At 33.9% G+C, this 10709-nt stretch overlaps 2 protein-coding genes across 4 annotated transcripts in view; one reads left to right on the top strand and one right to left on the bottom strand.

Moving 5' to 3' along the window:
- Positions 1–582: 582 nt before the first annotated feature.
- Positions 583–10709, top strand: part of LOC143567599 (protein MID1-COMPLEMENTING ACTIVITY 1-like) — a 52745-nt gene continuing 42618 nt past the window's right edge. Inside the window, exons 1-7 of one of the 3 annotated variants that reach the window (XM_077053984.1) lie at positions 583–1004; positions 1865–2262; positions 2335–2450; positions 2617–2688; positions 2862–2968; positions 3501–3594; positions 3753–3837. In XM_077053984.1, the coding sequence (XP_076910099.1) occupies positions 594–1004; positions 1865–2262; positions 2335–2450; positions 2617–2688; positions 2862–2968; positions 3501–3594; positions 3753–3805 (1251 nt within the window). In that variant the 5' untranslated portion in view covers positions 583–593 and the 3' untranslated portion in view covers positions 3806–3837. Of the gene's footprint in view, positions 1005–1864; positions 2263–2334; positions 2451–2616; positions 2689–2861; positions 2969–3500; positions 3595–3739; positions 3896–10709 lie in introns of those variants that run through there. The other 2 variants (XM_077053983.1, XM_077053985.1) reach the window with 2 other exon arrangements.
- LOC143567596 (la-related protein 1C-like) lies at positions 5266–9798 on the bottom strand. The gene is made up of 6 exons (XM_077053981.1): positions 9637–9798; positions 8562–8955; positions 8367–8490; positions 8184–8274; positions 7872–7943; positions 5266–5598 (listed from the first exon to the last, which is right to left on the bottom strand). Exons 1-6 carry the CDS (start codon positions 9796–9798, stop codon positions 5455–5457), a joined length of 987 nt encoding a protein of 328 aa, XP_076910096.1. The 3' UTR covers positions 5266–5454.

Below are 10709 nucleotides of genomic sequence, written 5' to 3'. Positions count from 1 at the left end.
AGATCTTCTAACAGATTTTCCCTTTTCTTATTATTATTATTAATATTAATCATTTTACTGATAATTTTTACTCTTTGTCGGTAAATCTTTCACTTTCATCACTCAATGAAAGTGAAAGCTTTCTTTAACACAGAATCTCTTTATCAGATCTTCTAACAGATTTTCCCTTTTCTTATTATTATTATTATTATTATTATTATTATTACTGGGAAATAATATTTTTAGTTTTTTTTCTCTTTTTACCCCAGATTCTGCTGTTGCTAATTCAATTATTTGAGAATCTGCAAAAAAAAAAATAAATAAAAAATAAAAAGTCTTTGAAAAAACAGCAATTAGGGCAAATTGAAATGGATTTGATCAATTAGACACAGATCACAATTCTAGAAAATTAGGGTTTTTCAAAGAATTGGTTATTATTATTATTATTATTAAGCAATAATAATTTTAGTTCTTTTTTTTACCAGATTCTGCTGTGGATTATTCGGTTATTTTAGAATCTGTAAAAATAATCATTGAGAAAACAGCACTTAGGGCAAATTGAGATGGATTTGATCAATTAGACACCAATCACAATTCAAGAAAATTAGGGAATAATGGAAGGAGCATGGGATCATTTTGGGGAAATAGCAAATGTGGCCCAATTAACCGGGCTAGATGCCGTAAGACTCATAGGGATGATTGTTCAAGCTGCAAGCACCGCTCGTATGCACAAGAAAAACTGCAAGCAATTTGCCATGCATTTGAAGTTAATCGGAAACCTTTTAAAGCAACTTAAGATCAGTGAGCTGAAACGCTATCCCGAGACCCGCGAACCGTTGGAGCAACTTGAGGATGCGTTAAGGCGCTCTTACATTTTGGTCAACAGTTGTCAAGACCGAAGCTATTTGTATTTGCTTGCAATGGGATGGAATATTGTTTATCAGTTTAGAAAGGCGCAAAATGAGATCGATCGGTATTTGAAGATTATTCCGCTTATTACTCTCGTCGATAATGCTCGAGTCAGGGTATGAATTTGATCTTTGTATTTGTTTTTTCTAACCATGTGGACCCTACTAATACCCTGCTACCAAACGGAACCCAAACTGAAAATTCGCTTTTTAAGTATTCGTGAAAATGTTTGTTTTCGTTTTTCGGTCTTGGCTTCGGTTCAGGTCGGTTTTGCCATGTGGGCTTGAAATTTTTGGTCAAAAAGAAAGTGGTCCGAAATAATGAATGTGGGCCTAAATTTCTTTTTTTTTTGTAATTAATTATTATGCATTTGAGCCTAAAGTTTTGGGTTACACCATTTATTATAATTTAATAAATTAATTAACATTCAATATAGAAAAAATTATAATCTATTAGTTCAATAATAAAAGTTGGTTTTTCCCGGGTTGGTTTGGTTATAAAAGTTGGTTCAGTTTTTTCAGTCTCAAAACTGCTAATTTTTTCTCTCTTTGCCATTTGGCCTTGAACCCAAATAAATGAATACCGGACCAAATTTCTAAATTTGTTTGTTGGTTAATGATTAGTTGATTATTATACATTGAGCCTAAACTTTTTGTGCTACACCACTTATTATAATTTAATAAATTAATCAGCATTCAGAAAGAAAAATATAATCCATATATTTGATAATAAAAGTTGGTGTTTATGATTCAGTTCGGTTCTTTTCGGTTTTTGAAAAAGGATAAAACCAATCTGTCAGTTTTTGGGTTGGGTTTGGTTATCTCGATTCGGCCCTTTAAGACAGAAAACCAATGGAAGCTGGATTCTATGTATTTTTTTTTAGTTAATTTAATTTCTTTTTCTCTTTTGAAACATAATTGACTTTGTTTATATTCTAGTTTTGAGTAATTTAAAATAAAAATATTATTTTGAACAGGAAAGATTGGAATATATCGAATGCGATCGGCGCGAATACACATTAGACGATGAAGACAGAAAGGTGCAAGACGTAATAATGAAACCTGACCCATCACACGCTGATACAGTTGTTTTAAAGAAAACACTTTCATGTAGCTACCCGAACTTACCTTTTAAAGAAGTTATCAAAAAAGAAAATGAAAAGCTTCATTTGGAACTACAACGGTCACAAGCTAATTATGATGTAGGCCAATGTGAAGTCATTCAACATTTGATTGAGGTTACTGAAGTCGTTGCTTCAAAATCTCAACACGAGCAAGATTCACCTAAAAAGAGTTCCAAGAAGGCTCATGCCATCAATGATAAAGAAGTTGAAGATGAGAATAATTCAGAAAAGATGTCACACTCAACTTCAAAGTTGATATCTTTTTATATAAAATTGTTTTGCTTGGTTGAGTAATCTTTATTTATCTATTTATGGTCTTGCAGAAACACTTCCATGGTTGTGTATGGACTTGACTTTGAGTCGGCCCAAACCCAATCTTCTTATGGCGGTGGAGAATGGCATTCGGATCTACTCGGTTGTTGTTCGGAGCCTAAGATGTGTACGTTCTACTATAACTCATCTGAATTTGCACTCTTTATTAATATTTATATGATAATAATAGTAATAATAGTAATAATAATAATAATAATAATAATAATAATAATCATTATTATGAATTTATGATTATTAATAATAAAAGATGAAGTTGTTGTGTCTAATTGTAGGCCTAAAGACTTTCTTTTTTCCTTGTGGGACATTTTCAAGGATTGCAAGTGTTGCCACAAACAGGCACATGAGTAAGATTCTCTATACATTTTCCTAATAAAATTTTAGATGCTCCTTTTTTTTCTTTTTCTAGTTTTTGTTATATATTATATTTTTATTATGTCCATATCTTGTAACATTATGGATGACAAGCATATCTTGGATGACACTATCATGTTTTTTTTGTGCTTTTTGTATTTTACAGCTTCGGGAGAGGCCTGCAATGAGTTGATGGCTTATTCATTAATATTATCTTGCTGTTGCTATACTTGTTGCATTAGGGGGAAGCTTCGAAAGACCTTCGGTATCACGGTAATGCATCTCGGCTTTGAACTTTGTTATAAACTAGTTTATATGCTACCACATGTTCCAGTTCCGATGATACCGACACCGGTACCGATTTTGGTCGGTATTGGTTCGGCTCGTCACGGTACCAGCACTCGGTATAGTTTACGATAGCACGATACCTGAAAGATGCTTTATTTCGATTACAACTCTGTTTTTAATTAGATTTATATCCGAATGTTGAGAAAAAAAGAACTAATCACAACCGCGTATTTAGGCTTTTTTTTTTTTATTTTTAACTTGTTGAATGCAAGTTATTAGAGAAATAAAATTAGTAAAAAATTAAATGGGCTAAAGTCGTGTGTTATGTATATCTATAATATAAGGTGCGGATTTGAAACTTAAAAACGGGTGCTTTGACTTGTACAAAACTCTAAAGTGTTTCAAGCACTTTTCAATAGTATTGAGCGAATGCCTTTTAAATATTAGTAATCATTAGTGTGCCAAATATGATTTTGAAATATTGTTCATTAGAATAAGATGATTAATGCATTTCCAGGGTGGGTGGTGTGATGATTTTCTTTCACATGTCATGTGCTGCTGTTGTGCCCTTGTTCAAGAACTGCGCGAAGTTGAGATGCGTGGAATTCATGGTATGCCACCTTTTCAGCTCGAGTTTTATATATCAAAACCGCTAGAATTGCATAATGCATTTGTATATATTGCTTGTATTTAATATTAATTTAGTTTGAGTTATGTTTATAAAGTGAGTAAATAGGCATTATTAATGTGATTGAAATGAAACTTGCAGGTCCCGAGAAGACAAAAACAGTTCCTCCACCCTGTCAGTTCATGGAATCCTAAAGTTAAGTTAAAACATGAAATTTTGTATATATGGCTTTGCTATCACTGTCAATACTCTTTTCATATGATTTTTACTTTAAAGCATATGCACTTAATTTGTGAAAAGTGAACTATTTTCTTTTTTTAATATTGGTCTCACATAATTCCCAAGCTTAGAGAAATAAATCCATATGCTATTTGTGTTTTCTGTAGTATTGATACTTAATAATTTATATGTATGTCACAGAAGTAATTGGTTTAGATTTGATAATGACTAAGTATTGGATTCTATTAAGTCCTAGAATATAAATATAATTCGATAAGCTTATTTTAGAATCTGTCAAACTCTTATTTTTAGCTACTAGATTCAGGTACCGAGTTTGTTGTTTAATACCCGTGGGCACCTGCTACAACAAATCGTCCTCCTTCGTATCAGATTGAAAGCTTTCTTTTAAAACTTTTATTTTTTTTTTACAACCTGTCACATCATCATCTACTTCTATATTTAATTTTTATTTAACTAAATTACTTTTTGATAATATATTATTTTCTATATACCATATATATATATATATATATATATAATAAAATAAAATTTTAAATTGAACAAAAATAAAAAAAAAAGGTACGTGTAAAAAAAATAAAAAATTACATTTATAAAAATAAAAGAGTACATGAAAAATAAACATTGCATAAATAGAATATTACATAAATTAGACGGTTGATTACTTCAAAAAGGTAATCGTTATTTGATCAGTCTAAATCCGTCTCGTCTTCATATGTATTAAATAGGTATCATAATTCGACTTGTCATCTGCTTGACCAGCTTCTATAACTAAAGCGTTGCCTGGTTCTACAACCGGAGCATTGCCTTGTCCACCAACCAAAGCATTGCCTGGCTCGATAATCGAAGGGTTATTAGACACATATTGTGGAAGCGCTTTTGGGACCGAAAAAAGGATACCATGTTGGTTATTCAGGCTTTTTGTGCCTTGTGACATACGTATAAATTAAAATAGTTGTTTTAACCATTATATATAATCATCGTAAACCATTTTTATCGTTTAATTGTAAACTAGATTCAAACTGCCAACCCCAAACCGTGAAACTGCCAAACCAACCTGTTTAGTTTATCGTTTCTCAAACCTAGAGTTAGCAACTCGACCAGAATTTTTTCAAAACAGGTTAAACCAAACTGTGAACACCCTATTTAAAACCAACCACAAGGCAATAAGATTGCAACCCGCACCACACTGAAATTAAAAACAGACCTGCACAAGTTTGAAGAAGAAAAGCACAAAATTCTCCCTCAAAAACAAGCAACCACCATAGAAACATTATATAATTTTTTTTAGATAAGTCCAATTGAAAAAAAAAAATCAAGATCCAACAAATCCATAGTTGCATCTCCAAAGTAACAATAACTAATAACTCTACCCTCTTTTATGTTTTAAATTTTCTTTTTTCTTTTTAACTTTTTTTTTTGTTTTTTTGGTTTTTTTTGTGTGTTTTAATAATGTACCTCTCAATCCATCATTTCCATCTATCAGTGAATCTCTATAGAAACCCTAGATAGCCCACACCATCATCGGGGTCGTCTCCTGTTCAAAAACATTGTCTTTTGTAGTCATGTATTACATTTTCCGCATATATTTATTCTCATGTGAGATTTAAGCCACTGCAGCCCGTTCACCGCCACCTGAAGCCGACCTGCCACCCAACCCGACACTCTGAAACCGCGATGCCAATGAATCTTCAACAGCAGGCGGCATAAGCCACCTCGTCCAGTCATTTCGCCTCCTCATCTTCTCACCCTGCAATTTCCAAATCCTAAAAACCTTCAATTCTTAATTTTTATTCAAGGGTATTTTTGTCATTTTATCTAAACTTAACAAAAAATTAACATATATTAGCCTTAGAGTTAGAAGCCAAACTTATTTACATTGATGGTCCCTGTGGTTTGGCCAAAGTAACAGGTTTGGGTACTAACTTTGAAAAGTTGCATGTCTGGGACTAGTGGTTTTAATCTTGTAACAAGTTTGGGTATTAAGAGCATTCACAACCCATTCCCTAAAAATATGTGAGGGGGATTTGTAAATTATGTGATATGGCTATGAGTGATTGTGGGTAGAGGAGAGAGATAATGTTATATGCGAAAGTTAAATTTGGGGTTTTACTGTTCATACCGTATAATATTTTAATATTTTCTAAAAGTGGTTGTAAGTGGAGGAAGGAGAAAAGATAATGATAAAGATATAAAAAGTATTATTTAATTAAACATGAGAGAGAAAAAACAGTGTTTTTTAGTGTAATTATATGATATATATTGATATACGGTAGGGAATGGGCTGGGAATGCTCTAACACCGACTTCTATTAACTTTCCTGTTAAGTTAAGTTTGAGCAAAATAACAAACTTACCCTCGAATAAAAAATTAACTTAGTCTTAGAGCCCAAACTATCTACAAGTCTACAACAACCATACGCAGTAAAATCCCAATCATAGCAAAGCTCTTGGTATGGGTGAGATGTAGGCAAACCATGCCTCTATCCCAAGAGATAGAGATGTGGCTTCTAGTAAGACCCTCGGCTCAAAACACCACCTGCATGGCTGTATACCAAACATAACACCAAAAACAATATAGTGCTAGTGTGCTAGCGCTGGTTTCCAGACTATCAAAACAAAAGGTTACCACTAATATACACACAACATCATAGAACAACAGACGGACAATGGTAGACAACAGTTGCAAGCAAAGTCTGCCTAAGGTGTACACTCCCATAAAGGTCCTTAACCCATCTAGAGCCCAAACTAGATACAAAGTTGAAACCATGGGGACCATATGTGTAATTAACACTATGTTTTCTTCAAGGATATTTTTGCCATTTTATCTAGACTTGATAGAAACCGTAAAATAAGCAAGCCTTAGAACCATGAACCGTTTGTGTAATTCATTCTACTTTTTATTCAAGGGTATTTTTGTCATTTATCTAAATATAACAGAAGTTGGCCTTATAATCCAAACTTCATACAAAATTGAAACTAAAAACCCTAAACATGCAACTTTTTAAAGTTAGTATAAAAACTTGTTACTTTGGCCAAGCCACAGGGAATCAGGGACCATTTATGTAATTATCTCTTTTTATAAATTGTGCCAAACATGATTGTGATTATTATATTATTTCACTAATAATTTAACTTTTTTAATAATATATTTTAAAAGGTTTTGTGCATTAAAATACGCCTTAAAACGAATTTTAACCCATTTTCTTTATAGCTAGATGCTTTAATAATTCATCGGTCACCACTAGTCTCTAGATACAAACACAAATGATAATATATATAAATTCTTTTAATCATTTACAGTAAAACCTCTATAAATTAATAATGTTGGGACCGGGATATTTTGTTAATTTAGCGAGATATTATTATATCGATAAATTAATAAATTATTAATTAAAAGAGTTGGCTTATATTCGTGAGCAACTCTCAAATTAATAAATGCTATGAAAGGTTCAAAGCATTGAAGAAATTATGGCGGATATCATTCAAAATCCGATTGATGATGAAGTTGATGATGATTCAGTACCTTTGGAACCAGTCACTCGGAAAGAAGCATTGCAAGCATCAACATCTCTTCACAACTTTTTGTTGTAATATGAGAATACAGTGGCTCAACTCTTAAGTGCAATGAGGAGATTTAAAGCTGAGCTTAATATAGATTTGAAGTTCTCAAAAAAACACGTGACTATATATTCATTTTTTACTAGACAATCCTAAGATGAACTCAATATAGATTTGGAGTTCACAAAAAAACAAGTGACTATAGATTCATTTTTTACTAAACAATCCTATAATTTTGGAATATTTTAGTAATTATAAATTTATAGTTTCGCTTGTACCAATATATTTACACTGAGATTTCAAAAAAATTATTACTTTATTATTTTATCGATTGGGGTCCAATTTTGTATTGGTCCCAAGTTGGGACCGGACAAATTATTAATTTATCGAGTGTTAAATTATAGAGGTACTATTGTACCAGAAGTTTAATTATAATAAACCATAATAAATTAATAATGCGCACCTGCACTACCATGAGAGTTGATTGCCGCATTACATCAAGTATTAGTTGAGCAATGTCGGTCAGACACGAAACCTGCAATATATAATGATTATTAATATGTTCTTACAAAAACTTGAAAAAATTACAAAACTGCAAAGTTATTCAAGAAATATCTATAATAAGAGGTCAGTCAATTCATGAGTCAGGTTTTATTATTGATGCAAATTATACATGTTTACGATGATGAAGTGAGCTTTATAACAAAAACATCAATATTAACAATTGACCAAATATGATGCCAGTCAAACAATTTGTGTAAAAAAAAATGCGTACTTTCCTGAAGCCTGCTATTAAATTAGCAGAAACCCATCCTTGTTCATCCATGTTTTGTCTCAAAAATGTATCTTTAACCAAATTCTCATTACTGCAATAAAAAGCAAGAAACTTAACGCTTAGCGCTGTAAAATATCACCAAGTGAGTGACCTTAAAATTTTCAAATTTGGAAGACGAAGAACCTGAAATAATATTCAATTTGTTTCACTATCGTCCCGTGCAGAGGATCTGGAAAAGGAAAGAACAGTGGACCTGGAACCATCGGTGGAACCAGACCTTGATAATAAACCATACCAGGTGCAGCATCTACCAGAACACATAAACCATGACACAAAGTGAAATAAACATAGCACAAAACTTTACTAACAGAAACTCGCCAGGGTACATAACATTATTGACAAACGGGCGCATCGGTGGATGCATAAATGGGGTTGAATTATGCGCAGGGTGCCGTACGTAACCGCCCCTGCGGTAACCACCCCTCTGAGATTGCATATTGCTGTTAAAGTTTCTATGTTGATTCCCCTGAGCACGCGAGTATGGCCCACCGTTGCCTCGCCTATATGAATCCGTTCTTGGTGATTCCGTTGGGATGGAATCTGTTCCAGCAGGATCAGGCTTTGAAGCCGCTCCGTTTGATGATGAAGGCGCGCCCGAACTCCCGCCACCACGCTTCGCAGACCCCTGACCCGAATGTGTTACATGGTTTGGAGTTGAAACAGGATTCAGAGTTGCTGGTTTAATGGATGAAGAAGGTGAATTTGCAGTGACCTAACAAACATATAGGCATATTGGTTTTTAATGATACCAACTATTGTCTTTTGGTCACTGCTGGTCCCAACTAATGAATTGGCTACTGATGATCCCAACTTTTAAAGTATTTGTTCCCCATGATCCGCGACTAACAAAATCCTAACGCCGTTAGTTTCAGGTTGTCGGGAAAACGTTTTTGGCCGGAAAATTCAAATTTGTTTCCAGAAAACACCACTTAAACACCGGAACCACCGCCAATTGACTCACCGCTAACCAACTACCACCACTTGAGCACCATCAACCGATTCCGACGATGGTTCTAAGGTTTCCGGCGACCTCAATAATTGGGGTCTCACTAGAAAAAGGTTCTACCAAGATGTTTGGGACGAAAATGTTGAGTTTTCGGAAAAAAAAATTGAGTTTTCCGGCCAAAACCATTTTTCCGGCGACCTGAAACTAACAACGTTAGGATTCTGTTAGTCATGGACCGTTAGGAACAAATACTTTAAAAGTTGGGACCCAATTCATTAGTTGATACCAGCAGTGACCAAAAGGCAATAGTTAGGATTATTAAAAACCAATATAACAAACATATATGTATTAATAAGATAACTTCAAAGAAAGAAACAAACTTGATTTCATTTTGGTACTTTTTAGGTTTTCAAGTTTTGGATTGTAAAAAAATAAAAATAAAAATACCTGCAGCAATGATCCATCAGAAAGAGTGTCTCGTAAAGGAGGCCATGAAACAGCAACCATAACCGAAGTAACCGCCTCGTTAAACGGTCTACTCCACACCGGCGGAGAGTTCTCTTCGGCTACGATCGGTGACCTACAACCGTCGTTGGATATCGAATCCATTGAAATTAGTGGTGTGTTGAGAAGATAAGATAAGCAAAGGATGATGGATGGAGAATGCAGGTTTAGAGTCTGCCGGACGGCGAATATTCCGGCGGATTTTGATTTTGATTTTTCAAACACAAACACAAGAAAACCAGGAAGGAAGGAAGGAAGGTGTGTAATTACCCGGTAATGAATGTGAAATGACCAAATTGACCTTTGTTGACCTCAAGTCCAAAGTGTTTGAAGTTGAACCGGGCGTACTACTACTCAACCTCAACCTTATGTGAACTTTTCTTCTGTTGTGGTTTGTTGATTGATCTACCCAGCTTTGAACCATCAAAATTATTATGGACAGCTGATAAATTATTATGAACGGCTGATATCTTGTCTCAGGAAGACTTACTTAGGCATCGGGAGTACTTTCAAACGTTGTTAAGAAAATCTTATTGTTTTCTATAAAACAAGTTGAGTTATTGGTTGCTTTTATTATACAAATAAAAGTCTATTCCAGGATGACTTGAAAAACATGTTGTGAAAAAAGAAAATGTGATCGAGTCAAATGCATAAGGGAATAATGATAACATGAAAAATGATCAAAGCAAGAGGTTTGATTTAAGGAACAACAGCATATCATGACAGATGAAAGTATCTACAGATAGCTAGCCTATATGTCAATGTACAAAAGGGTACAAACATCCATAGTAATGATACACAAAATATAATTTTAGTGAAGACCCAATGGTAAGCCGGCAAGCCAGCCAATTGAGTTTTAGTCCACTGGTAAGAGACAAATCTTTTTTTTTTAGGTAAATGAAGAAACACCAGTCGAACCCCGACAGATTACGAGTAACCTGAGGGTTAGATAGACGTTTCCCACGAGGGGTTAATTCCGGCAAGATGGTTCTTCCGATAACCTGCAAAACAGACAC

This window comes from Bidens hawaiensis, unplaced genomic scaffold (assembly GCF_021521415.1).
Source record: "Bidens hawaiensis isolate Kalapana, Puna unplaced genomic scaffold, B.hawaiensis_p1.1 tig00023454_1, whole genome shotgun sequence".
NCBI lineage: Eukaryota > Viridiplantae > Streptophyta > Magnoliopsida > Asterales > Asteraceae > Bidens > Bidens hawaiensis.
Note: the sequence above shows the minus strand (reverse complement) of the source record. Positions and strands in the feature narration are given on the sequence as shown.